This window comes from Fusarium proliferatum (assembly GCF_900067095.1).
Source record: "Fusarium proliferatum ET1 genome assembly, contig: FPRO_scaffold003, whole genome shotgun sequence".
In the NCBI taxonomy this organism is placed as follows: domain Eukaryota; kingdom Fungi; phylum Ascomycota; class Sordariomycetes; order Hypocreales; family Nectriaceae; genus Fusarium; species Fusarium proliferatum.
In genome coordinates this window covers 3,155,763-3,182,562 of record NW_022194792.1, presented here as the reverse complement: position 1 = coordinate 3,182,562, position 26,800 = coordinate 3,155,763, and the positions used below count along the sequence as shown (strand labels likewise).

General features: G+C 49.3%; 12 protein-coding genes across 12 annotated transcripts; 5 read left to right on the top strand and 7 right to left on the bottom strand.

The window, feature by feature from the left end:
• Window positions 1–58: 58 nt before the first annotated feature.
• Window positions 59–2,050, top strand: FPRO_06001 (putative phosphoprotein phosphatase 3-alpha catalytic chain; the record flags this gene model as incomplete). Its single annotated transcript, XM_031229134.1, has 4 exons — window positions 59–233; window positions 428–1,017; window positions 1,066–1,970; window positions 2,020–2,050. The coding sequence occupies 4 exons, from the start codon at window positions 59–61 to the stop codon at window positions 2,048–2,050; spliced, it is 1,701 nt and encodes a 566-aa protein (XP_031079401.1).
• Window positions 2,051–3,023: 973 nt separating this feature from the next.
• On the top strand, window positions 3,024–5,662 carry FPRO_06002 (uncharacterized protein; the record flags this gene model as incomplete). Its single annotated transcript, XM_031229133.1, has 2 exons — window positions 3,024–3,254; window positions 3,305–5,662. The coding sequence occupies 2 exons, from the start codon at window positions 3,024–3,026 to the stop codon at window positions 5,660–5,662; spliced, it is 2,589 nt and encodes an 862-aa protein (XP_031079400.1).
• A 258-nt stretch (window positions 5,663–5,920) lies between these two features.
• Window positions 5,921–7,371, bottom strand: FPRO_06003 (uncharacterized protein; the record flags this gene model as incomplete). Its single annotated transcript, XM_031229132.1, has 5 exons — window positions 5,921–6,292; window positions 6,347–6,972; window positions 7,032–7,037; window positions 7,103–7,170; window positions 7,241–7,371. The coding sequence occupies 5 exons, from the start codon at window positions 7,369–7,371 to the stop codon at window positions 5,921–5,923; spliced, it is 1,203 nt and encodes a 400-aa protein (XP_031079399.1).
• A 2,215-nt stretch (window positions 7,372–9,586) lies between these two features.
• FPRO_06004 (uncharacterized protein) lies at window positions 9,587–11,710 on the bottom strand (the record flags this gene model as incomplete). The annotated part of the gene is made up of 1 exon (XM_031229131.1): window positions 9,587–11,710. The coding sequence occupies one exon, from the start codon at window positions 11,708–11,710 to the stop codon at window positions 9,587–9,589; it is 2,124 nt and encodes a 707-aa protein (XP_031079398.1).
• A 771-nt stretch (window positions 11,711–12,481) lies between these two features.
• FPRO_06005 (uncharacterized protein) lies at window positions 12,482–13,552 on the bottom strand (the record flags this gene model as incomplete). Its single annotated transcript, XM_031229130.1, has 1 exon — window positions 12,482–13,552. The coding sequence occupies one exon, from the start codon at window positions 13,550–13,552 to the stop codon at window positions 12,482–12,484; it is 1,071 nt and encodes a 356-aa protein (XP_031079397.1).
• Window positions 13,553–14,795: 1,243 nt separating this feature from the next.
• On the bottom strand, window positions 14,796–15,626 carry FPRO_06006 (putative endoglucanase IV precursor; the record flags this gene model as incomplete). Its single annotated transcript, XM_031229129.1, has 1 exon — window positions 14,796–15,626. The coding sequence occupies one exon, from the start codon at window positions 15,624–15,626 to the stop codon at window positions 14,796–14,798; it is 831 nt and encodes a 276-aa protein (XP_031079396.1).
• A 1,052-nt stretch (window positions 15,627–16,678) lies between these two features.
• On the bottom strand, window positions 16,679–18,250 carry FPRO_06007 (uncharacterized protein; the record flags this gene model as incomplete). The annotated part of the gene is made up of 3 exons (XM_031229127.1): window positions 16,679–17,279; window positions 17,329–17,780; window positions 17,834–18,250. The coding sequence occupies 3 exons, from the start codon at window positions 18,248–18,250 to the stop codon at window positions 16,679–16,681; spliced, it is 1,470 nt and encodes a 489-aa protein (XP_031079395.1).
• A 442-nt stretch (window positions 18,251–18,692) lies between these two features.
• FPRO_06008 (putative mitochondrial ferredoxin) lies at window positions 18,693–19,313 on the top strand (the record flags this gene model as incomplete). Its single annotated transcript, XM_031229126.1, has 2 exons — window positions 18,693–18,919; window positions 18,971–19,313. 2 exons carry the CDS (start codon window positions 18,693–18,695, stop codon window positions 19,311–19,313), a joined length of 570 nt encoding a protein of 189 aa, XP_031079394.1.
• A 216-nt stretch (window positions 19,314–19,529) lies between these two features.
• Window positions 19,530–20,432, bottom strand: FPRO_06009 (uncharacterized protein; the record flags this gene model as incomplete). Its single annotated transcript, XM_031229125.1, has 1 exon — window positions 19,530–20,432. The coding sequence occupies one exon, from the start codon at window positions 20,430–20,432 to the stop codon at window positions 19,530–19,532; it is 903 nt and encodes a 300-aa protein (XP_031079393.1).
• A 381-nt stretch (window positions 20,433–20,813) lies between these two features.
• FPRO_06010 (uncharacterized protein) lies at window positions 20,814–22,849 on the bottom strand (the record flags this gene model as incomplete). The annotated part of the gene is made up of 4 exons (XM_031229124.1): window positions 20,814–21,018; window positions 21,068–22,665; window positions 22,718–22,723; window positions 22,775–22,849. 4 exons carry the CDS (start codon window positions 22,847–22,849, stop codon window positions 20,814–20,816), a joined length of 1,884 nt encoding a protein of 627 aa, XP_031079392.1.
• A 626-nt stretch (window positions 22,850–23,475) lies between these two features.
• Window positions 23,476–24,953, top strand: FPRO_06011 (putative 3-isopropylmalate dehydrogenase beta; the record flags this gene model as incomplete). The annotated part of the gene is made up of 7 exons (XM_031229123.1): window positions 23,476–23,526; window positions 23,585–23,605; window positions 23,660–23,731; window positions 23,817–24,411; window positions 24,465–24,587; window positions 24,648–24,682; window positions 24,753–24,953. 7 exons carry the CDS (start codon window positions 23,476–23,478, stop codon window positions 24,951–24,953), a joined length of 1,098 nt encoding a protein of 365 aa, XP_031079391.1.
• Window positions 24,954–25,409: 456 nt separating this feature from the next.
• On the top strand, window positions 25,410–26,156 carry FPRO_06012 (uncharacterized protein; the record flags this gene model as incomplete). The annotated part of the gene is made up of 3 exons (XM_031229122.1): window positions 25,410–25,562; window positions 25,620–26,075; window positions 26,133–26,156. 3 exons carry the CDS (start codon window positions 25,410–25,412, stop codon window positions 26,154–26,156), a joined length of 633 nt encoding a protein of 210 aa, XP_031079390.1.
• Between the last annotated feature and the right edge of the window lie 644 nt (window positions 26,157–26,800).

The following is a 26,800-nucleotide window of genomic DNA, read 5'->3' as shown; positions in this document are numbered from 1 at the left end:
GCCTTCACCGCCGCCAGCTCCATCCTCCTCTCGCCTCGTCGCCCCCTAGCCGCCCACCATGGACTCTGAAGGCGAGGCCAACACTGCGCCCTCTACTGAGGAGCGACGCAACGTCCAGGTCGACAATGCCATTCGCGCCATTCAGGAGAAGAAGCCGGTCCCCGAGATCGATTTCACCATTCACACCATGGAGGATAACACTCAGGTCAGCACCTTGGAGCGTGTGTGCAAAGGTTCGTGACATCCCCTCCAGTTGTCGCCGCCTCAACCCCGCCATCATCATCGACAACAATGTTGTCGCAGATTTGTCCACAATATTCCTAGCTACCACTCAGGCTGGTATCATGGTACCTACAAAACTACAGCTATGGTCTTTCTCATAAGCTTGTCTCACTTTGACTGACTCGAATCTATTGCATTTTAACAGATGTCCAAGCACCTGCCATGTACAAGCCTACCGACGAGCAATTCTTCGATGATGACACCCATTCCAAGCCCAACCTTCAGTTTCTTAAGCAGCATTTCTATCGCGAGGGCCGTCTTACCGAAGAGCAGGCTCTTTGGATTATCAGGAAGGGTACCGAACTTCTGCGCGCCGAGCCCAATCTCCTGGAGATGGACGCTCCCATTACTGTCTGTGGTGACGTTCATGGACAGTACTACGATTTGATGAAGCTGTTTGAAGTCGGAGGTGACCCCGCTGAGACCCGATACCTCTTCCTCGGAGACTATGTCGACCGAGGCTACTTCAGCATAGAGTGTGTCCTCTACCTCTGGTGTCTGAAGATCCATTACCCCAAGACCCTCTGGCTGTTGCGAGGAAACCATGAATGTCGCCACTTGACTGACTACTTCACCTTCAAACTCGAATGCAAGCATAAATATTCAGAGACTATCTACGAGGCCTGCATGGAGTCATTCTGCGCTCTTCCCCTTGCTGCTGTTATGAACAAGCAGTTTCTTTGTATTCATGGTGGACTGAGCCCCGAGTTGCACACCCTCGACGACTTGAAGAGCGTTCGTTGATCCGCATCCTGCCCACATGCCTGTGACTAACGTTACTAGATTGATCGTTTCCGCGAGCCCCCTACTCAGGGTCTTATGTGCGACATCCTCTGGGCTGATCCTCTCGAAGACTTCGGCCAGGAGAAGACAAGCGACTATTTCTTACACAATCATGTCCGAGGATGCTCATACTTCTTCTCCTATCCAGCTGCTTGCGCCTTCTTGGAAAAGAACAACCTTCTTTCTATCATCCGTGCTCATGAAGCCCAAGATGCTGGCTATCGCATGTACCGCAAAACCCGAACCACCGGCTTTCCAAGTGTTATGACCATTTTCTCCGCCCCGAATTACCTCGATGTCTATAACAACAAGGCAGCGGTACTCAAGTATGAGAACAACGTTATGAACATTCGGCAGTTCAATTGCACTCCTCACCCTTACTGGCTACCCAACTTCATGGATGTTTTCACCTGGTCTCTTCCTTTCGTAGGAGAGAAGATCACCGATATGCTCATCGCCATTCTCAACACCTGTTCCGAGGATGAACTTAAAGAAGAGACACCCTCCTCAACCTCGCCTGGCCCTGCTTCACCAGCTTTGTCCAACGACCCTGAGTCGATTGAAGTGCGACGCAGAGCCATCAAGAACAAGATTCTCGCCATCGGTCGCTTGTCTCGTGTATTCCAGGTGCTTCGCGAGGAGTCGGAGAAGGTCACAGAACTCAAGACTGTATCTGGTGGAAGATTGCCCGCGGGAACCCTTATGCTTGGTGCCGAAGGCCTCAAGAACGCAATCAACGGATTCGAGGATGCTCGAAAGGTTGATTTACAAAACGAGAGGCTGCCGCCCACTCACGAAGAAGTCGTCAAGCACCAGGAGGAGGAGCGAAACATCGCGCTGCAGAAAGCAGCCGATGATGCCAACAATGACAAGAAATTGCAGCAGCTCTCCAGAAGACTCAGCACGTAAGTCATCCGATCTTATGGCATAAACCAAGCCACTAATGTTCACCAGTGATCGCAAGAACCGAGCTCCAACGTCATGAACATAGTTATACAGTAGCATATACGTTATTGTTATAAATACTGGTGAAGGACTTGGATGAACGATTAATTATCATTCTCCCATATATGAAGGCTGCTGAAGGCTGCCAGGTTTTCCTCTTCACCGTAACTTGACACTCTGGTCATTTTCACTAGCAACGAAAAGTCAGGTTGTTGTTACTGGTCCTACGCTCTGAACTTGGGCAAGGAACAAGGCAGGATAGACGACAACGGCGTTTTTCTGAGTGCCAAGTAGATATGCAAATAGCATTGAGCACACTGTCTATGAGTGGATGTGCTACCCAGAGTCTCAAGTTGGCAATGCACCTTAATGAATACATGAATGCTTTTCAATGGTCGATTGTGCTTTGTGTCTGAAGATAGAAGCTCGGAGGAGCTCTCTTGACAATCCTCGGTGTAAGCTGCTGCAACCCTTTATTGGATGCTGGTGGTGGAATTTTACACCACAACACATATTACTGACATCTCAGAGCATCTCTTCACCTAGCCCATCATAGCCTGACTAGACTTGACATTAGTCTCACCTGTCGGAGGTTAGCGAGTGAGAAAAAAGAACACCAAAACACTAACATATTGTGGGATCAATTCTATAAAGTACTCTTAGTTTTTAGTGTTATAATGAAGTAAAGATAATGAGACATAATGCATTAGCTTTGAAGTAAATGTTGAAAGATATTCACTTACATTGATTCATGGTCATCTCCAAGGTTGTTCGTATAGGGTAACTCTGTTAGTTGTGGTATTTGAAAGTCTCACGTGATCTGGCGTTTTGTATGTCACGTCGCTCAAAGAACCGTTTGCTTGACTTGAATTATGTCAAATATTCTTTGTTCTCGAAGATTGCCCCCCTAGCTTTAAGGCTCATCCATACTTTATTAGCAAACTGCGCTATGCGCTGATATTCAAGATTCATCTCCGCGCTCCCACGACGCGCGTTGTCACATCTCTTTTTCAATGTCTTGCGCCCCAGCAGACAACACCAACATCATGGCGCAATCAGGTGTCGAACAACCACCGTCGAATGGCGAAAAAGCGTCTGCTCCTGAACCGCGTAAATTCAAGGCCTCAGATCTTCCTCTACCTTCGGCGACAAGAGCAGCGATAGAATCGCTTGCCCATAGCTTCAAGAAAGAAGGAGCCTATGATTCTATTCGAAAGCAAGTTTGGGACAAGTTTGAAGCCAGCGTACGATGAGATAGGAACACATGCGCAATGCCATACTGATGCATAATTAGGATTACGAGGCTCAGGTCACGAAATCGATTCTCGAGGTGGCCGAGCAGGAAATTGAGCGCAACCCACAGCAGCTTCTCACACTTGATCGGAGAAAGGCTGCGGCTCTAATCGATGGCGCTCTAGAGAGATCCGGGGTTTATCACAAAGCAGAAGATGTCATTAGCCAGCTGATCGATGTGGGCGCCATAGAGGAGCGAATCCGCGAAACACGCCGGGCCGAAGTCGGCGAGGAAGCAGCTGAAGCAGAAAAGGTTCGGGGCGCCAAAACAGACGGAGAATATGAGGCCGAGACTGAGGCTCGACGTGCGGAACGTGAAAAAGTTCGGGAAGAGCTGCGACAAAAAGAGGCTGCAATCGAGGAGGAGAAACGAAGAATCCTCAAAGAAGAACGAAAGAAGGAGGAGCGAGAGCGAGAGAAAGCCGAAATCAAACGCCAGGAAGAAAGAGATGAGCGTCGCCGAAAGCGCGAACAAGAGCGCGAGGAGCGTGAAAGACTACGAGATATTGAAAGAGAAAAGCGACACAAAGAGCGCGAGCGTGAGCGTGACAGGGACCGAGACCGCGATACAAGGGATAGGGATAGAGATAGGGACAGGGACAGGGACCGCGACAGAGATCGCGACCGGGATCGTCATCGTGATCATGACAGACATAGGGATGACCGGCACAAGGAGAAACCAGCGGCCTCTACAGAGCTGAAAGAGAAACTCTCCAAAGAAGAACACGATCGACTGGAGCAAGAGGCTCTGGCCGATTTACTCCGCGAAAGCTCCAAACCAGCCCAAAAGCAAGAGTTGGAGGTTGATTCATCCCTCGCACCGCCGCCACGTAAAACGGGGCCTGTTTCGGCCATCAACCCGATCAGGCGAGAACGTTCGTCGATTGCAGAGGGCCGCAAGGCCAGCGATGCAGGGCTCGGAGCTGAACGTGATGGCCATGGAACACCTGCACAGGCCAAGAGACCTGAAGCGGACGATCGAAAGCCGAGTCGTAGTGCTTCTCGGATCGTCGACCGCGATGGGGATCGCGAGAGAGATAGAGAGCGTGATCGCTTGAGGGAACGAGATCCTCGTCGCGATAGACGCTCAAACTCACCACACAGAGGCATCAGTGGGTCGCGTATTCGGGACAGACGTGACAGAAGCCGGTCTCGAGCTAGACGGGAGAGGACTCGTTCACGAACTGGCAGAGAGGACCGTGCGGTTAGAAGCCGATCACGACCCAAGTATGACCACTACGAGCGAAGCAGATCCCGAAGACGTGACCGTAGCCGTTCTCGACCCAGAGTGGTCGAGCGAAGAGAGAGAAGCCGATCAAGACCTAGACCCGAGCGCCGAGATCGAAGCAGAGACAGAAGGGACCGCTCACGACTGCGCTCTGATAGACGGGAAAGGAGTCGTTCCCGCACTCGACGTGATCAAAGCAGGTCTCACGACACTCGTCTTGGTGGAGCTGACCATTATGATCCTCGAGAAAGAGACCGTGAACGAGACAGAGATCGACCTCGTGACCGAGAGCGCGACCGCGAGAGATCTCCTCTGAGACGGAGAAGCCGAGAAAGGCTTCGTGATGACCGTGACCAAGCAAAGCCTCGCGAGAAGGAGCAGGAAAAAGCCGCCCCCGAGAAAGAACGGGAAAGAGAAAAGGAAAAACCAACTGAGCGTCGTAGTCGTTCTCCATCACGAGCCACTGCCACAGCCGCACGGCCGAGTTCCAGCAAAGCTCAGGATGGCCTTGAGGAGTGGAAGATGGAAGAAGTCAGAAAGCGGGAAAAAGAAGCCAAGGCCTATCTGGCGGCTCAGAAGGACGCCAGGAACAAAGGCCTCCCAATACCTGGACTCGACGACAAAAAAAGCAGCGGTGAAGTATCTCCTGACCTACGCCGCCGCCGGATTCAGGATGACATCGACAGATATACGCCTGGAGGTCGCGAGGAGCGGAGGAGGAGCCGTTCTCGGAGCCGCAGCCGACAACGGGACGCAACAAAAGATCGAGACCGGGAAAGAGACAGAGATAGAGACAGAGACAGAGACAGAGACAGAGACAGAGACAGAGACAGAGACAGAGACAGAGACAGAGACAGAGACAGAGACAGAGACAGAGACAGAGACAGAGACAGAGACAGAGACAGAGACAGAGACAGAGTTGATCGTGATAAGCCGAGGGGTGGAGATAGCTATCGCGAGCGAGATAGAGACAGAGATCGTGATAGGGACCGAGACCGAAGGGACAGGGACAGAGATCGCGATACGGATCGACGTGATCGTGAAAGAGAACGATCGAGGGATAGGAGGAACAGGCGAGAACGTAGTCTATCTCCTCGACGAGAAAGGCGGGGAAGTAGAAGCCGCCGTTGATAATAAGTTGGGTTTCACTTAACAATTGTAATTTTGGCAGTTTTGAAGAGCATCGGGAGTCTAGCTACACAGCTGCAAGTTCGTTCGCCATGGGTTAGGTGGATTAATAAGATACCCCTTTAAACATGAATTGATAATCATAGCAGAGCTTTTCCAACAATTTAGCATCACACCTCCACACGACTGATGGTATACATAATTTCATTAAAACGTTTGATCATTATTAAAAGTCTATATAATGCCTAAGTAAAATCGTCATCAATGGGCAAACCACGACGAGGTCACCCGAGTTACATGCTCGCTAGATAACCCATGATAGTGCCATAACGCGCCAGCAATTATCACGGTGATGAAACCCAAACATCCAATCATGATGCCTTTGCGTAAAGTAGGAGACATCTCACCCTCTCGATTTAGGGTACCGGTACCCCATGCAACGGCTTCTTCCCACATGTTGAGGAGTTGTTCGTAACCGATCGAATATAGAACAAGACCCATAAGGGCAACAGCGTATCCAAGTGTTTGTGTAAGGGAAATGTGAGTACCCCAAAGCACAACAGAAGCAGCCACGAGAAGGATGCTCTTAAGAATACCACTCAGAGTCATGACAAGTCCTGATGTTTTACCGATCTGAATAGGAGTCAGCAATGAAAGTGAATTGCGGGGGATTAAATTCTGGCTTACGAGGAAGACGCTGATGACATTCAAGAAGAATGCAAGGCAAGCATTGGCAAGCAGGACGCCATAACCGGCTTGAGCTGCATCTTCCCACTTGAATCGGGGACCTTCACTGAACAAGACAACGAACATGTTCATAAGGGTACAAACAGGTGCGTAATAGTAGAGGCCGACAAGAGGATCCATACGGAGACCCTCGGCACTGAGCATGACCTGGATCATGACAACACGCACGGCTTCGGCAATCGTGCCGCACATCTGGAAGAGAAAACCCCACCAGGAGAACTCGATCTCTCCAAAACTGGAAATGGCGACACCGGCAACAATGAGCATGATGTTGCCAAATGTCTTACTATCTGGTTGAGCGACACCCCATACCCATGAAGCGACAAGAGTGCAGACAGGGCCGGTAGATTTGAGCATCTGAATAAAAGCAACAGACAGGTAGAGGTACACGATGTTTGAGAAGACGAGCGAAGCCGAGTAGAGGACGCCGATAGGGAGAATGGTCCGTATGTAGAGTCGTCGAGTGATTGGGAGTGAATGGCGTGAATCGAGAAGAGACGTAGTGCGAGCAAGCAGTTGCGTTGCTATTGTTGCAAAGACAAGATGCCATGTTGTGAGGATGATAGCTGGTAACTTGTTAGTTTCAAGTCATGATACACTATGCATGAACAAGTAGACTACTCACGATATCCTGTAAGAGTAAGTTAGCAAACTCATTCAACTTTGAAACAACTTGGTTGATAGCAGGAAACTTACGGAATCCAGCAGTGTCAATTAGCCACTTGTTGAAGAGAATCGTGGTATTGGAAAAGAAGATCCATGTTCTGTTCAAACAACATGTTAGACATCCCCGCACATGTAGAACTTATTTAGCTACATCTAGAGTTCACATACATTATGTAGACGGACGCGTGTATTCCTGAACCTGTTCCCTGGTTTAGAGGCTTTTCTGAGAATCCATCGTCGACAGCCTCAGACCCACGCGACATCCTGTTGTTGGCCTCCAGATCATTTGATCCCGCCATTGTTTCGAGTGTCTCAGGTTGAGAGTAAACAATGCTTCGATTTCGTTTCTCGAGATGGGGAGGAGTAGGAAGTGATCGGTGGCTTGCTGACTGTCGTCGGAGACACGATACAGCGCGTAAATAGTGCAAAGCCACCTGGAGCTAGACCCAAACTCTCGTCTTCGAGTGACGTATTATCCAAGGGAGAGCAGGGCGAAAAAGAGTTTGGAAGTCCAAAAAGAGGGAGGAGAAGAAAAGATACCGAAAGTAAAGAAAAAGAAATTCGGTGTCTTAAGAGGCTGGAAAGAGACGGGAGAGAGAGTTCGATGATGAGGAGGTCTCACAACACAAGTCGAATAGCACGGTTTGGGAAAGTGGCTGGTCGAGCAACTTCCTTTCCTGTTGGTGCAAGCGGAAGCAGATCTGATGAGAGCTTGTTAGTTGCGACTGCCTTTATTAGTGATGTGATCGATCTGTGTATGAAAGCAGGAAGCTTCATATACGTCGCTCTTTGTTCCCTGAATTATTTGCTTTTCAGAATTATTGCAAAAAATGAAAGAAACGGAAGCAGAGACAAAAGTAGGAGATGGGTAGCCTTCAAATTTGGACGAAGCACCACACACGTGGGTTCATCGTACTTATTAATAACAAAACACGATACGGATACAATCGCAGTCAAGGATATACGTTTTCTCATCGCGCTCAGCCTCGAAATAGGCCTGTCCCTAGCCAGACATCGGCTCAGTGTTGCCGATCTCTGACATAGACAACCCAACATCGGCTCCCAAACGAACAAATCCTACGACTCAACGCCCTGCTCTTCAGACAAAGACGCCGAGCTCCAGCCAACAACTGGGTCAAAGAGCGGGACTAATACGTCAACAGACCCTCGTGAAAGAACTCCCCGTCGTTCGTCTTACTCCTCGTACCTGCCAAGCAAGTTACGCTCAAACCTATCATCACAAACGAAGCTTTTCCAGTGCAAAGAGGCGCAGGGCAAATCGTCCCACAAGGCAAAAGCAGCTGGCTAGACGGCAAGGCAAGCCCATGCTGATCACCACCTGGGGGCATGGATGTCAGAGACCCTGTCCCGGGGGTTTCTGTTTACGGATTGACCAATCAGGCTGATGCATTGACACAGCTAAGCGTCGTCCCCTGGTTGGTACAGGAAGCTTGGCATAATTGCGAGCTGTTTATACGAGGAGACCCTCCTTGGTCTAGATTTCATCTGTAACCACCTAACTCGTTTGGTCCTCTGGACTGTGGGCCTGTGAGAGCAGGATGAACAGAAAGCACATGGCAGCTGTCAATTCTCCCTTTGATCGGTCTTGGCCGAGTACGTAGCACCTCACAGACCAGGTCCTCGAAAGTTGAACTGGCTCTAATCTGATGGGGCCACTAACAGTTATACGGGATGTTAAATTCCTCCAGAATTGCGATGTTCATTGCATCTGAGGAATTATGCCAAGGGACCTGCATATCAATGACATCTCATATTGTCTCTGGCTAGTATTTTCCTCAACATGACACATTTAGCAGATATTCAGAAACTCACCATCAACTTAGACGCCTATGCCCTCCGTACTAGTTGCCGATTTAACCGCGGAGTGAAGTTTATCCCGCTTCTTCAGGAGGTTGATCAACCAACTGACACTATAAAATACCACTACGCATTTTCCCCTCGGCGTCCTGCCGTTATTGTTTCGGCACTCCGTCGGGTCCGTTCCCACTGGAGTGGGCCAAACCGCTTCTCGACTCTCTATTCTCGGCCCTTCAGTGCCGGCACCATATTTATAACTTTTTTTTTTTGGCCTTTCCCTCACTGAAACATATTAACCCATTCATCCAAGCGAGAAACAACAATTTCGGTTAACAATTCAATTCTGGCTGGCTTGTGACAACGATCGGTTTGCTGCGCCGAGAAACCTGTCTATGCATTATAATCCCGTGCACAAAGTACCACCATTGGTCTCAACCCTTAGATAACCCAACTAACTGCAATACAACATGCACTTTGAACCGCTTGATCTCTCTATCCCAGACCCTTATTACAGTAAACAGGTATGCCAGCCATTGTTATCTGGTTCTTTAACGCCATCGCTATGCTTTTGAATAAAACCCCATAAATGACACCACGCGTGCCTGCTCTTCGCTTGTTGCCCGCCGAGGCTTGAAGCCTGTCTACTCATGCATCGCCTCTTCCTTTCCAAATTCCATCCTTCAGCTTTGCAATGCATTATGGCGTAACATGAACCAATGAAGCTGTATTGGTGATCAGATTAGAGCCGCGCGTTGTCGTTTCAATGGCAGCCTGATCATTTGCGACGTATGACGTGGCGTCTTCTCCCAAATTCGATGCCTCCTTTGGCTTGCCATTGGACTTTTGAGTTTCGTGCCCCTGGGCTATTTGAGCCGTGTTGTCCGTTGCACTGGCCAGCCCGGTTGCGGCACCAAGATCTGCAACCTCATTGGCATCTTGCATTCTTTCGTCTTGATCATTCATAGCCATCGTAGAGTCCACACAGTCGTAAAAGAGCATAAAGACACCGGGAGAAAGGGTAAGCACTACATCTTCGCTAACCTTTGAGACGTTGTGATCGCTCAGCCTCCACCAGTCCATCTCAGGTTCGTCGAGGTCGTTCTCATGATTCTTTCGTTCGAGCTTAGGCTGAATATCCATCATGCTATCAGGTTCCTCATCGTCAACTGCTTTGGTAGGCGGGCTATGTCGTGGATATTTGCGATAACATATGTAGTGCCCGTTCTCGTGCCGCCCATAGTGTGTAACCACTGCTCGAAGCTCATAGATAGGGCCCGTAAATTTGGATGAGCCTTGGTCGCCAGCTATCATTGATTCTCGAGGGTCCCCATCCCATTTCTCCTCTGCACTCGATGCTTGGGTCGAGGAATTGGAGGCACTGCCCAAACACCACGGGCCAAGATCCAGTGTCATGGGAAAGTTGACTGGAGCCGAGTTCTTCATCATGTTGAAAGTGGAAGGATCAAACACCGATCGTTGCATATGGACTGCCAGGCTTTTTGGCGCCCGAGAAATAACAATCTGCTTGGTCTTCGTAGAGCTGACTTTGTTATTAGCCGGAATGCTGCACTTTTCCATCAGAGTTTTTTCCTCAAAATCATCTTCTTCCAAAGCTAGCTTCACTGCCTCAAGTCGGCACAGAGCTTTTTGGAGGTGCTCGTCTGGTTTCTCGTCGTTTCGCATCCTGTCTATCAACTTAGATAAAAGGTCCTCATGCTTGAGAAGTGTACACTTGGCACACTCGACGTTTTCGATCGCTTCCACTTTGCTGTAAGCATCCAGCCTTTCATACAGGTCATGCTGATTCTTGTTCAAACCAAGACTCAGTGTCAAGCATGTGAAAGGTATCATGGATAACCCCTCGGAATATCCACAACGAACACAGGCCACTCTCTGTGCGAGCATGCCCTCCAACGGATTGTGGCTCGACTTAAGCTCGGGTGAAGATATTATGCTTTGATAGCCACTGTCGTCGCTATGCTCACTTGCAGCAGCGTCGTCTTTATCGATCTTAACGGCCAGACCAGGATGTTGATGCCGTGCGTTTTTGATAGCTTTTGCGACGCTCTTATCGATATCATCTAACAGTTTGGAGTAGTATTCCTGAGCATCCTGTTGAGTCCATGTGCTCATAGACTTGAGCAGACTTGGAGTCCATAACGTGCGCCCATAATTCGAAACGTCGTTCAGGTCGGCGATCAGAGCCCGTAATGTTTGCGCAACGTCTTGATCGCCACTCTTATTCGATGCTTCGAGATAGGTGGAGAGGTATTCAGGTAGAGGTTTGAGTGATGAAAGTCCTTGGAGTATGCTATTCTGGTAGCATGAGTTGTCCATATTGCCAAGACCTGGTGGACGATCGGATTCGGTCTTCAAGCCCAAAACGCTGCCGGTCATGGAGAGGGCGCGGTTTCTAACTTCAAAGACTGAGGACATGACGCCGCCGGGGTGAGTCAGCCCCAAGACCCTCCGCATCTTGTCGCTTTTGACAGCATGGTGGCTTCGTTCGGCGAGACGCATCGACTCGGAGGTTGCGGTTGTGGTGGAATTGTCGGGTGTATCCAAGGCATTCAGGAGGCTCTCAGGGACAATGAATACAAGGCCGTCCCAGAGACTAGTTCCTAAAAGGCGTATTGATTCTTGAAAGGTAGTGGTTGAAGCATATAAGTTGTATGTAATAGTGACGACAACAATGAGGCAAGAGATTAGGACACTCGGCTGAGTGATGCGATCCCAAAGATTCTGTTGTGGAAAGAGCTGTCGATGAGCTGCCACTTGATCGTCGTAGAACTCGTCGAAGTCAGGATGTTGAGACGTCATGCTGTATTGGAGGCCGGATTAACCTCCGCCTAGAAATTCGAAGTCGCAGCGCAGCTCGAAGTGTCTTAGCCTCGGACCCGTGATCAGGAAAGTAGTGGTAGAATATTGGTGCCGATCGAAAGGTAAGCCATGGCCTAGCTCTATGGGCGTGGAGATGCGACAGAGAAAATTGATGCGATAGCGGGTTTGAATGGTGTTTGAAATGATGCAGTTGGCAGAAATATATAATTTGGAATCGCCACTTGAGGAGGCGAGAAAATTGGCAGAGGAAGATACAATTGCGACAAGGAGATGTGGTCGTGTTGGAACAGCTTTTTGCTGAAATTGATACAACATTGCATCTTTGCGTTAGTGGATTCTAAAACAATAAGACAGTGCAGCCTCATAATATGCACTGTACATTGTTCCTGCATCATAGGTACCTAGTCTTACCGTGCCTGAGGTTGTCGTGGCTTTTTAGAATGTTGGTATGTACAAAGTAATTTGCTATATATAGAAGATGCTAGAAATCACAAGATACAACCACAGAGACATCCGCATGATATTTGTAATCGTGTAAATGAAAGTTCCCGAGTTTCTAACAAAACCGACAATCCACTTCCAAAATCACAAATCAGGAATAGTAGTAGCTAGATAGGAAGAAAGAAAAGAAGCAGACGTATCGTGAAAAAATATGTAATTTATGTACAAGAAAGGTAGACCGTTCATCGTTTTGCATGTCATGTTCATCATAATGTTTGTTTTTGCTTTTGCTTTCCCTGTTCCAATCAGTCATTGCCGTTTGGCTGGAACGACATAAGCCAACTTTGGCTCCTCAACGGCAGCATTTTCGAAGTTCGACCACATACAGAGCGATACAGGTGTTGCGGGAAGCTCAACGGGGCTTTGGTTCTCCTCTACAATTGGAGCAAGCGGTGGGTAGGAGGGTGTGAAACCGGCCGTGGTCGGTGTAACAATGAACTTGTCATCAGGGCCACGAGCCAGATCTCCCTTCTTTCTGAACCATTTCATCCATATAAATATGCCTACTCCAACCAGACAGCAGACGCCAGCAACAGTGCCTGCAGTCACCGCTCCTGTTGGGCTTATACCGCTGCCCTTCTTCTCCTCTCCCTTATCATCTGGAGTGGCTGATTCTGTAGTTGAACTCGTAGGATCAGCTGAGGTAAAAGGCGGTTGGAAAACCCTGTCAGGTACTTCTGATGTTTCGACCGACAAGATATCAGAAGTTGATGAGGATGTAATTGTGGATGTTGGAGCAGAAGTTATGGCCGATGTATATTCAGGAACCGGGAGCAAGAAGGCATAGCTTTCGTCCTGGTCTTTGTCGAGTACGCATTCCTTATCGTCTTTGCAACTATATCCAAAAGGACAGCATCTCCTGGCACCATTCATGGCACCACAGCGTTTTAGTTTCCGATCTAGTGCAAGTGTTTTGACCTCAGCTTCTGGGTTCGTTGATGGGTTCTGTCTCTCGATGTTGCAGGTTATGGGCAAAATGATCTCGCACTCTCCTTTTGAGTTCTTTGGGCAGCATAAAGCGGTTGTGTTCGCAGCAAGGACCTTGCAATCAGCCTGCGAGGAACAACAGAAATCCCCAGGAAGGTCGTTGCCACACCAATGATCTCCGGATACCGGGCATGAACCATCTCGCCTTTGGTGTTGTGATTGGAAGTCCAAGAAGGACGGAGGAGCCTTTCGAGGACTTTCAGGTTCTTTGTTGGCAAAGACTCTGACATGTGGTTCAATGGCAGCTGGACTTGCTGGAGCCAGCAGAAAGGAAACCAGCACAAGGAAGATCCTGAGGAGATGTCCCTCGTGAGGCTGGAGAGTGAAAGCCATGGCACATCTACATGGAAGATGGACGATATCACCGACAGGCTGGAGTTGAGATATGCCAGAGAGAAAGAGTGCTGGTAGTAATGAGAGCAAAGCGCCTCATGTGCAGACGCCGTGCAGCAGTTCTTAATGATAATGGAGCAAGAGACGCAACTGAAAGACGCATACCAAGCTATTCCGGCAGCCCAGTCCCATTGTTAGTTCTTCCCTACGTGAATCACAGACCAGAACCATCTCTATTTTTCGAGCTGTTGGTTCTGTTCTAAGAAACAACCAAGTCAGCCTTGAGAGTATGGGTCGCGGATCGCCTGGAGACGCCAATCACGAAGGCATCCTAACCGCGGGCGCGACAAATAGCGTGGACTAGGCCCCAAGAAGTGGTCGATGTGCCCCTCTAAGTTATTCTCCCCTGACACAACCCAAGCCCTCGGAAGCGAGGCCAGAAACGACTCTCTTTTATAGGGCGGTGGTGTCGAAACCTCGAGGATCGAAGCGACGCAGGTTCAAGGTCTGGCGCTTATACAGGTGGGGAGGATCCTTTGAGGGACGCGCTATTGGGAGTTGAGACAACCACTTGGCCGCGGATGGTAGACGCTCAGCCGGCCAAAACGAAACGAAACAATTGAGTCATTCATTGTACCTGTAGGTGTATGTCCTCGGAGGTCTGCCCTGGGTCCTGATAATGGGTTGTGCTGTAGCTTATTTAGATCACTTTGCCAGTAGCTTCGGTATAGCAATCATCAGACTGGCCCTTCAGCTTGATCATGAGCTAAGTTCTCTTCTTTCAATCGATGACTGTCAATGGATGCATTGTATTAGACACATATAACTTAAAGAGAGAAAACATGGTTCAGTGGTAAAAAACTGCAGCAACAGACAATACAGGTCACAGGGATCTCTCACGGCAAGCATGGTATACCAGCCGCTGGTGATGACCAATGATGATGGCCTCCGATTGGTGTAGCAGGTCACACGTTCATTGATATAAAAACAAAGCTTATTTTGGACTTTTATTATCAATCAGTGCATATTGGATTTAAGCCATTATCTGGTGCAGACTGAGCGAACTCTGGCAGAGCTCACATGGCTCTGCCAGCTCGCGTGATGAGTGAGCTATGGGGCGAGAACAAAATGCATGTCATCGCCTTGAGCCCAATAAAAAAAAGTATCGCCCTAAAGAAGAAAAAAGCACCGAACAACGCCAGTCTCAAGATATCAGAAACCAGCCCTGCCAAAATTAATCAGCCTAGTACCTAGTGGTACACTTTGCAGTCGTTGTAGCTCTGGAGGGGCTCTGCTCAACAGATGATGTCCCTCCTTCGACAATGGTTGGGCCAGGGACTTCATAGTCAACAGAGCTAGAGTAAACATTGACAAGTATTCCAGGATCTTCGATGCCGTAAAGCTCAGTACCGAGGTACCCAGATGGAGAGTCGGAACCATCGCCTGTGATTCTGAGGTTGAAACATTGTGGATAGTTTTGGGCACCACCTCGCTCAAGAGCATTGTGCAGAGCAATGATTTCGTGTCGGAGAACGTAGTTCCCAGGCGCAATGTTCTCTGGAATTCGGACATTCCACCTGTCTCCATTCTCTTGAAGAACACTGTCTGCATACCTGCCTGGAGTGCCCTGCTCAAGTTGACCCAGGCCATCAATCTTGAAGAACTCAAGTTCAGTCTTGTCGACTCGCTCACAGGGGCCCTTGCAATTGGCAAGGTAGTTCAAGACAGGGCCAATGTGGTTTTCAGGCCAGCCTGACCATCGGAGGGTGATGACGTCGCCTGCCGTGACTTCGATGTGGCCCTCGGCTGGAGTGGCATCGCGGTGGCAGATGATATCAGGATCGCCATAGGCTTCAGGGGAAACGAAACCATTGTCTCGCTGCGAGATGGTCCAGCCAGCAACGACAGGAGGGTTCTCCATGTAGGGAAAGTCAGTGCTGCCATAGCCTTGATAAGACACACCGTTGATGATGATCTCATCAACATGACCATGGGCAGAAACAACGATGGCAGGAAGAAGAAGGGCAAGCCAGCAAGCGGCCTTGAAACGAGTCATCTTGAAGGGGAGGCCCATGGTGAAGATTAAGGCAGAGGTCGAGAAATATCAATGAGTGTGTAGTCAAAGAATGAGTGTTGGAACAGGATGAAGGAAATGCTCTGCGGTTCTCATTTCCCCTAACCTTGGGAGATCACTCAGACTTTATACCTGAAGCTGGGACAACCAAATTTCATATGAATATCTGCGTTTGAAACTCTCCTGCATCTCCTCCACGCCAACGATAACCTTACCTTGATTAAAGGCACATAGGAGTTTTCCTCCGATGTAGTTATCCTGTTTCTTGGCGAATCAACACCCGAAGGATGTATCGGCTGTATCATGATTGGTCTCCCCTTCGGCTGTCAACCTTTATCCCCTGATCTGTACAACATTCCCAGACAAGATTTCCGCAGGGCCAAGAAACAGCCACAGTAGGAGATACATCAGACCAGAAACCAGAGTCAGAGGTAAATGCCGTATAATGACTGCTTGAATCAGGGGGGGGGGAGGCTGAACCAAAGCGCCAACTTGATCTCTAGACGAATAGGGTGCTGTTTCTACCTGCATGCAGACGGAACAGAACGTGACGGGGGCTTGCAGCCGTTGTTTCAACATGGGGTATTCCGACTGTGCGTACTCATTGGAGAAGCGTTGGTCAATGACCTGCAGCAACCCGTACGCCACTTGGAGTTGAGACGGCTGAATTAGAGTTCCGGGATGCCGAAGGCTGGATGACAACTATGAGGGCATCGGATCAGCCAGTCGAGAAAGACTGAAATTAAGGGCAGGCTCAATACCTAGCTTGCTAAGCAAAAGAAATCTCTCAGGCCGAAATCTCACTTGATTGTCAAGTAAACAGGAATTCGTAAGATGTTCAAGAGTTGTGATCTGTCGTTTGGATATAAATATGTGTGGACTACTAGAAAACAACCCCTTTTGTCATTTTACACCATTTTTAGAAAGATGGAGGTGGATATCATGCCGTCTCTTCGTCAAGCTCGTAGGGGAGAGATACATCCTAACCGCAACGCCATGCCAGGAAAATGCACCTTAGTGCATACACCACAAACATTCATCATTGTGCCGTCTTAGAACTCGCCTTCTCCACCATGGCCAACCACACTGGCAGTCCAGAGACCAACTAGTCCCCACCAGTTGACCTTCCAGCCTCTCCAGAGTCCCTCACGACCCTGGCCCTTGTAGACTGTGGCGGCAACACCCTTAGTCTTAGCCTTGCCTTTCTTTGCTGCGGCTGGTTTCGTGCTGGTGACCTCATGAGTTCCCTCTTCGTTCACGATATGGAACATGGTACCAAAGGTGCCTTCATAACGCCCTGGGGGGACAATAGTTGTGAATTGTTGTTCAGGGCCGCTAAGTGCTTGCACATATTCGTGGCTTGACAGAACTGAGACCTGACCACGTCGAAGGACAGTCTCAATAGGAAGCTTGAGCAGGATCGCAGATGACGAGGCGACAAATTTGGCGATAGAAAAGGTCATTGGCGAGGCATGGCTGTCGATCATGAACTGAGTTCGGAGAACCAGGGGTGTTGAGAGAGTGATAAGAGGGTGGATCAAGGAGTTGAGGACAGTTGGTAGTACTAGCATCGACGAACACAGGTATGAGGGGAGGTTTCTGAGGGTGGCTAGCGTCCTGCGCTGGCCGTTTGAGCTCGGAGTGACGATAAGTCTGGCCAACGTTAGTTTTGCTTTTGCAATCAAGATGCGATAGATCATACCTAGTTCGCACCAAGTCTAATGGCGATAGAGCGAGTCCTGTAGCCACAGCAGCAGCCGCGGCGACAAAGAGCGACGCCCAAGGATACGGCGAGGCGATATCGATCATGCGATCGATGTCTTCTCTAACGCCCATGTCCGGGACATTGAAGATCGCACTGAGAAAGCTTCTACCCCAGTTTTCCAGCAGCGACTGCAACACTGTGTAGAGAAATGTCGCATTCGATCCCTTCCATACACCCCAAGCACCTTCTTTCCCCCATAGCTGCCCAATCACTTCAAGAATCGAGTCTGGTCGGCGAAGTGTGAGGTAATGTTCCGGAACATTCGGTTTCTTCACAGGAGAGGGAGCTCTTCGACCGTGTGAGCCTCTAGGAGTCGAGGGACTGGGAGTCGATGGTATGTGAGATGTGAAATAGGCAGGTTCCTCGCCTTCAGAATCTGAGTCTCCGAACTATGCGTCATGATTTAGCGGTGTACCTCCCACCAAGCTCGAAATTCACTTACACCACCGTACATAGAGCTTCCGTGAAAAGAGGGCTGTCTCTTAGGCGTCTCCGGCTCAACAGGAGTTTCGTATGCAGCATTTTCATCCTGGTTCCGGACCTGAAGCAACGTCTTTGCTACCTCGAAAGGTTGGGCCATGAGTACTGAGGTGTACTTCCATAGCAGCTCATCGATAAGGTCCTTGACATTCTGGACCATAGACGGGGAGGTATCGCCTAAATAATCATTGTATTCGAGGTCGGACAGGATATCGCGTGCTTTGGAGGCATATCTTTCACCAGCTGCAGTCACATGTCGTCCATCGGGGAATGGGTTTGGGCTAGGGCTCGACTTATTGACTGTCTCGGCGGCTTCTCCAATTGTGGGAGGGATGTAGTACGGCCTCAAGGGATTGACGCCTTCTCTGTGAGTCGACATGGTTGGTCGAGACAACACGACGACATACACCTCTATAAGAAATAATTATAGAGAAAATGCGACAGTTGAGAGCTCCAACGTTACCCGATTCCCACCAGAGAAAATGAAATCATGCCTGCCCATGGCCCCACCCCGGCCACCCGGAGTTAGACGTCGGACTCCGGCCAATGAATTTCCCGGCCGAAAGCGCTGTTTTGCTGATCCGTTACCCGAAGCTACTCACTTTTTTCGGGCTTGCTTAATATCATCTTGGACGTGAGAGGACGAGACGGGGGCATAAGCGTCCATTGACCGAAATTGGCGCATCTAGAGCCTCTCAATACTTTCTTTCTTCAACTTAAGGACTGTGCAGTTTGTCATTGAATATATAACGTTTGCGACCCTCAATTCCTCCATTAATTTTCGACGAGAACCCCGCCAATATCCCGAATTCGCCGAAACCATGTCTGCGTCACGATCCTTTGCGACTTGCTTGGCCAAGCTTCCGGCTACGGCACCACGAACAATACAGCCAATACGACTTGGTCAGAATGTAGTGTCTCAGACGTCCAAAGGTCGATCCTCTACAATCTCTCGATTTACTCGCTTCTCGCCTGTTTCCCATAGAGCATTCACTACCACGACACAACGGCGCCATGGGCACATTGACCCCCCGAAGCCCGGTGAGGAGTATGTTGAACCTAAATCCCAGCTGGAAAGCATTTGATTGACATTACTTAGACTTTATGTCACGTTCATCGAGAAGGACGGCACAGAGAACAAGTTTGCTGTTTCTGAGGGGGATAACCTTCTCGATATCGCCCAAGCAAACGATCTAGAGATGGAGGGCGCGTGCGGAGGATCTTGCGCCTGCTCGACATGCCATGTTATCGTTGCTGACGACGCATATTTCGACAAGATGCCCGAGCCCGAGGATGACGAAAACGATATGCTGGACCTGGCCTTTGGACTCACCGAGACGAGTCGACTGGGCTGCCAAGTTAAGATGACCAAGGAGCTAGACGGCTTAGTTGTGAAGCTGCCATCCATGACGAGGAACCTGCAAGCGAGCGATTTCAGTTAAGAAGCTTAATGAAGCACATGTTTTGATATGAGATGAGGAAAACTCTGTACTTGTAAAACTACTGTATTTGGAAAAGACCGGGCGATGGCAAGGATTCAGGTGCATCATACGGGGTATCTTTGTTGTGACATTTAGTTGTAAGGCCGGAACAGCACGGCCTGATGATTCCACTACTCCTCTTAAACGAAAGAAAGAAATGAACACACTGAAATGATATTACGCCTCCTCAAGCGCTCCCTTTTTTAACCCGCCGCCTCCTGAAGCGATCAGTTCCAAGAAACCCTTCTTACTCATCTCATTGACCTTTTCCTCTCGCTTCTTCATACCGATAACACCCTCCTTTTTCACACCTTTCTCGGCTTCAACAGCCTTGACTTGTGCGGCACGAACGGCGTTGAACAGCTTGACAACACCACGCTGCGCAACCTTTCGTAGCCTCCTCTCTGTCACCATAATCTCCGATGTCGATGTCTCGAGCTCTCCAGTGGCGTCGTTTGTGGTTGCGATAAGAACATCCTTCACACGGCCCTTCTCGAAAGCTCGCTTCTTCTGCTCGCGCATCTGCTTTTTCGCCTTAGATTCTAAGGCGCTGTCAACAGCGGCCTTGGAGGCTTCGTGTGCTGCGGCACTTCGGGCGAGGACAGGATCTGATCGCTTGGACGATGATAGCTTGGTAGAGAGAATCTTGGAGAGCGATGTTGCGAAGGCATTGGGGTCGTTTCGCTTCGACTTTTTGCGTTTGTTTGTGGAAGCGCCATCCTCACCCTCATCGTCTGACCCTTCGTCGTCATCATCGTCTTCCTCTTCGTCGGATTCAGCTTCTGGTTTGCTGTCTCTGGCATTCTTGGCGTTTGTTTTTGTCTTCTTCAGGGGCTTGTTTGCCACAGCGCCCTCGTCTTCTGAGCTTGAAACTTCATTTTCGGAGTCGCCAACATCGTCCACCTTGACATTGTGAATATCGTCGTCTGAATCAAGCAGATTTACAGCGTCGAACTCTTGCGCCTCCTCCGATTCAGAGTCACTGTTGTAATCTCGGAGTTGCTTTCTCTTTTGCTTCTTTGTGGGCCGTTGTAGACGACCATCGTGCTGTCTCTTCTTTTTGTTTCCAGGTCCGGCCATTGTGAAATGTTTGTGTCGAGTTGATGAAGCTGGGGTATTCAATGCTTCCGAAGCAAATCGTCGCGGATCTGAATTGGACGTCAAACTTTTGAGAATTTTGCCGGGGAAATTTTCTGGCCAGTGGAGGGGTGGGCCTGGGCGGTGAGCTAAGCTTCTGTGGATGGATTGTGGGGCCGTTGCTAGTGGGGCCGTATCTAAGAGGTCCCGATATACTCTGTAAGCTGGGTGTAATAATTTGAGTAGCAGGTATTACTCTATGGAGTTATTTATATCCAGGTTTGGGGTCGAAGAAAGATTCCGAGGTGAAAGAGTGGTATTAAATAGTGCTATAGTTTTCAAAAACTGAATATTGGTCCCGCCTCTTGTGTAAAGATCTAACATCTAGAAGAACTTGCTGAGCTTGTCCCACAGTGATGGGGGTACGACCGTCTCAACAGGAACTGCTTCAGGCGCATCCGGAGCCTCCACCGTTGTCTTCCAAGTTTCCTTTCCGTCAATGTAAAGAGTGTAGTGTAGTGAGCTCCCACCGTTTTCGAATTTCTCAATAGAAAATGATCCGAACTTTGACTTGCCCCCAGGGATATACCTTGGTATCTGTTAGTAGCTGTGCCTTAATCAATTGAGCATAAACTTACTTCATCATAATATCATCGTCTGTCTGCTTGTACGTTGGGAATGGAGAAGCGAATTGGTTCAAAGGACTTGTTGAAAACTCGTGAGCAGCAGCGGACTGTGGCCATCGCGAGTCAGTGGGGGGAGGAAATCTGGTTGCGGCGAATTCATGGCGATCTCCAGAGAGGATAACGACACTGGCGCCTCTAGCACCAGAATCCCACATAGCTTCTAGGACTTGCTTTCTCTCGGCAAGGAAACCACCCCAGGTATCCTTCACATTGATAGGCCAGTTCTTGGTGAAAGGAACAGAAGAAGCAATGAACTTCCATCGAACTCCTTGAGGAACAGGACGCTCCAACCATGCCAAAAGGTCGGCCAATTGCTCCTTGCCTAGCATGGTCTTGTCCGTGGCATTGAAAGGGGCGTTGTTGCTGGAACGATAGCTGCGAGTATCCATCATGAAAAAGCTGGCTGGTCCTTGGGTGAACTCGTACCATGTGGCATTGCGTCTCAGGTTGAGAGAACCTGCAGCTTCAGAAATCGGTGGGTTGACATTGGCTTGGTACATGTGCCAAGGGTCAACAGCCGCGCTGTAGATGCCAGTTGTGTTAGAAGACCAATCGTTGGAGATCTCATGGTCATCGAGCACGTGAATCCAGCTCAGATTCTGTGCAACAGGGGCCCAGTCAGGTGAAGCATAGATTTGGCGGTATTGCATGCGATACTCGTCAATCGTTTTCCCAAACCGTTCAGGGACGTCAACATAGATGAAGTCGCCAAGGAAGAGCATGAACTGAGGATCCAACTTAGGAAGTAGACCTGCAAGATTCCTCAGGCCAGGGATAGCCAAAGCATGTTCCATAGGGTTGTAGGGAAATCGGGGAAGAATGCAAGACGTGGACAGGAAGGTAAAAAGGCCATCCTTGGTGTTTGGCATCTCTCCAACTTTGGGAGCAGAGCGAAACTCGCCAGTGTGGTTGTTGGAAGTCCTCCACTCGTAGATGTTCTGCTTCGCGGAGTCAAGAGGCACTGTAAGAGTTGTGGTAAAATCGGTGCTGTTGTCTGTCGAAGTGACGTAGCCTGCAGTGAGCCAAATCTTGGTATCATAGGTCGGCTCATCATCCTTGATATGATATTCGAATGTGATAGGCATTTGCAACTGATCGGGCTCGCGAATGACGAACCTCGCCTCTGATGGTGACACATATCCGAGTCTAACAAAAGAAAGATCATCAGAAGGATAATACCACCTTGCACGAAACAAAGCATCAGCCGTCAAGCTGATAAGAATGGCGTTGATGAGGAAGGTCAAGAACGACGCAATTGGGCGCCTAGCACTGGGAGCTCCGGACAAGAGGATGTTTGCGATGCTGGGAACTTTCTCTCCAACAGTGAGCTTCTCCTTAATGTCGACAACCTCGGCGACAACCTCAGCCTCAGGTGCGACTGCGACACCATCCTCTGTTAATAAGGGAGTTTCAGAGGTGACTGTGGACTCTTTCACAGTGACGTCGACTTCATCCTCGAGAACTCCAATCTCTGGCTGAGCGAAGTAGCTCGAAATGTAAGAAGGAACATAGATTGCAAAGAGCGCAAACGCGATGGAAGGGAAATGTGCCTGGAGGATTCGGTCAGTTGGTAAGATTAAAGCTTCTTGAGCTGCGGCTTACTGGGAACTATAGTCTACGGTCAGCACTTTCTCGTGTTAGCAAGTATGAGCCACTTACAAGTCTGAAGAATATGAGAGTGCTTATCCTCAGAGCGACTGAGGACAGCTTTGCGGCCTTCGTTTGAAGAGCCATGATGACGACTCCCTCTAAAAGGAGACACCAAAACAATCAAGGGGGAGTTCGCGAAAGCTGGGATGAGACGGGGCGTGTAAGACGAGACAGCTTTGAAATCTGCGGTGGAATTAAGGAGAGTCAAGAAGAACAAAAGCTGGAAATTTATATATCAACAACTCAACGCGTCATGAGGAGCAAGTTATTTATCAAGAAGACAGCCCCGTTTTACCTGAAGCTTTGTTATGAAGGACTACCTTACAAGGGGGTGAGGTCATGGTCTGAGATGACCCTGTCCTGTAACATTACCTTGGCTCGTATTGGCTCATAAGCTCGTATGTGGCGTAACTGTGGCTAAACATTTCCCTTACCTGGGCCAGCTGGGCGTGGTAAAAAGGAGCCCAGGAGGGGTCTGTCAGCCACATGGCAGAGGATTCCACCCCGCCGCCTGCTCGTGCTACGCAGCTATGCCAAACTTTCAATGCCCCTCTCCGATCTCGGCAGTTATGTAGCGGGGGTAAGGGTAATGGAAGCTCAGCGATATCTCGTCGAATTTATTCTTCAATTTCCTCACTTCCTTTTCTAACCAATTACTCTCGTGCTTCGTCACATAAAACGGATTCTTCTCCCAGATAAGTATTGCAACCATGGCGGAACACAACATTGTTGTCTTTGCGGGCGACCACTGTGGCCCAGAGGTAGGCTACCCGATCCTTGACTCTAGACGGAGAGAGGCTGACTTTGGTTATTTTTCAGGTTATTGCCGAAGCCATTAAGGTATGAGTCTAGTGTTTTCAACCTGCAGTTGGACACGTCTGACGCAGAATTTAGGTTATCAAGGCGGTTGAGGACAACAGCCCGACTGCTGGCAAATTCAATTTGAATCACCTGCTGCTCGGAGGAGTAAGTCGTCCCTGGATAACGGATCACTCGGGTCCGAAGATACTCATGAGATAAGTCTCTTGCTGACTTCTGCTTTTCTCCCCAGTGCTCTATCGACAAGACCGGCTCCCCTCTTACAGACGAGGCCCTCGCCGCCGCCAAAGCCTCCGACGCTGTGCTCCTCGGTGCCATTGGCGGGCCTGAATGGGGTACTGGCGCCGTTCGCCCGGAGCAGGGCCTTCTAAAGCTACGCAGTGAGATGTGCGCCTATGGAAACCTCCGTCCCTGTTTCTTCGCGTCCGACGCACTCGTCGAGACCTCCCCCCTAAAGGCGGATGTCTGCCGTGGCGTCGACATGATGCTAGTCCGGGAATTGACCTCAGGCCTGTATTTCGGAGAGAGGAAAGAGTACGATGGAGTCAATGCGTTCGACACTACTGTTTATACGAAGCCAGAAATCGAGCGTATCGCACGGCTGGGCGGCTACCTAGCCAAGACTAGGGGAGACTCGCGGGTCATCTCGCTAGATAAGGCCAATGTGTTGGCAACAAGCAGACTCTGGCGTTCTGTGGTTGACGAGGTTTATAAGAACGAGTTCCCTGATTTGAAGGTTGAGCATCAGCTCATTGACAGCGCCGCCATGATCATGGTCAAGAACCCGAAGCAACTCAACGGCGTTATGATAGCGCCAAACTTGGCAGGTAAGCAAGGCCCCTCGGCCACCTCGTAGACGTTTCAGCTGATGAGCCTTTAGGAGATATTCTGAGCGACGAGGCGAGCGCTATAACTGGCAGCATAGGGCTCCTCCCAAGCGCTAGTCTCTGCGGAGTTCCCGAAGTGGGCTCCAAAGTGCTTTCTATCTATGAACCTATTCATGGTAAGACTCCCATCCTCCACTCGAGCCCTTCGAGATATCAGTCGCTAACTCAAACGACAGGTAGCGCGCCGGACATTTCAGGAAAGGGGATTGTCGTATGTTAAACCCCTGTTTCGGACGGATCCTATACATTTGCTGCAAGTCCAGAGCTGACATTATTTCTAGAACCCCATTGGCACCATCCTTTCCGTGGCTATGATGTTACGGTACTCTCTGAATCTTCCCCACGAGGCTAAAGCTGTTGAGGACGCGGTTCGAGCTGCCATCGACGCCGGACTAAGAACCAAAGATATGGGCGGCAGCACAGGCACCGCTGAAGCAGGAGATGCCATCGTTGCTGAGCTAGTCAAGGTTCTCAAGGCATGAGGTATCTCACGCCTGAAGGAAAATAGACAGCGAGGGTGCAACGAGAAAAAATAGAGGTTGGGGGTGGAAGATATAAAGATGATAGTTGCTAGGGAAGCGTGAGTTGAGAACAGAAGCGGTGGGGGCAAACAGTGGTTGACAGAAAGAGGCTTCAGGTAGCTGGCGAAAAAATAAAAAGAGCAGTTACCTAACAACTGTCAAGCTAGAGATAGCTATATCACTACAAAAGAAGATCCAACACAGAGATATCCAATGCTGAAGCACAGTTAGCAACTCCCTATCAGGGAATGATACAAGTACCTCCCTAGCCCCGAGCGGGACGGGAGACCTGACAATGCAATCACGTGATGCCGACTGTTCAGTCAGGAACAGGGGTCGTTGGCTCCGACACATGTCCACTTTAGCGACAGCTTGTCCTGAACAGCACGCGACAACATCCTATACAAAGCCGCAACAATGAGACTATCAACACTTGTCGCTGGGCTTTTCGCCGGTCTGGTCACCAATGTCGCTGCTACTGCTTTGACATACAAGCTCGATGCCAACGAGAAGGCCTGTTTCCATACCACCACGAAAAAGCAGGGAGAGAAGATCGCATTCTACTTTGCTGTGAGCCTCCCCCAATGCAAGTCACCCGCCGAATATGGAGTTTAACATGAACTACAGGTCCAATCCGGTGGTTCTTTTGACGTCGACTACGTCGTGGAGGGTCCCAATGGCAAGATCATCATGGATGGTCAAAAGGAGCGACAAGGCGACTTCGTCTTCTCCGCCAATGTTGTCGGTGACTACTCTTTCTGCTTCGATAACGAGATGAGCACCTTCGCCGAGAAGTTTGTCGATTTCGAGATTGCCGTCGAGAACGAGTCCCGCGCCCAACTGCCTTCCAAGCAGGGTACCACCCCCGAACAGACTTCGATCCTCGAGGACTCCATCTTCAAGGTCTCTGGCCAGCTTTCGACCATTTCCCGAAACCAGAAGTACTTCCGAACTCGTGAAAACCGTAACTTTGCCACCGTCAACAGCACTGAGGGCCGAATCATCAACTTCAGCATGATCCAGATCGGTCTGATTATCTGCATGGGTGCGCTACAGGTGTTTGTTGTTCGATTCTTTTTCCAGGTAAGTCCTACTTGCGTGTATGAAAGTTCGCGGAGCACTGGCTAACTATATAATTAGGGTGCGCGCAAAGGCTACGTATAAGGAAATCGCTGTATCATATACGACGGAACTGGGTGTTACGAGGCGCGGAATCAAAAGGAGATGGATATCGGAAGTGTTACGTATAATCAGCGGAAGCAGAGCGCTTGAACTGTCTTAAGAGTCTGGTATTTGGGTTGAATTTACAGATTTGCGATACTGATATGATAGTTGTCATGATACGCTTTTGCTTGGCCTGACAGTCAATGAAATGATATGAGGCTGTGGCAATTTACATTTATGAATCGGTGTTTTCCATGCGAACTGAAGTTCTCTTCTGACTTCTGCCATTGTCAACATCCAAATCCCCTGATCATCTTCACGCACTTGAAATAATACCTGGCCAGTAGTTTCCCAACCAATGAGATGACGTTTCTGGGGCATGGCTCCAATAGCTCCATGCTTTCAATAGTAGGTTACCCCTGGATTTTTGTTAGCCTAAGAGAATCCTACCATAAAAGCAAAGATATCTCTATGTTTCTTAAATTTTCATATAATAAAGATGTAAAAAATAAAAAATATAACATCGAACAGCTGAGGTACTAATGTATCCATGGATATGTAAATCACAGTTAAGATACTGCCTGAGCTCTTGAATTGCACAGGCTAAGGAGGTCTTTCACGTGGTTCCAAGAGCTGCCTGATTG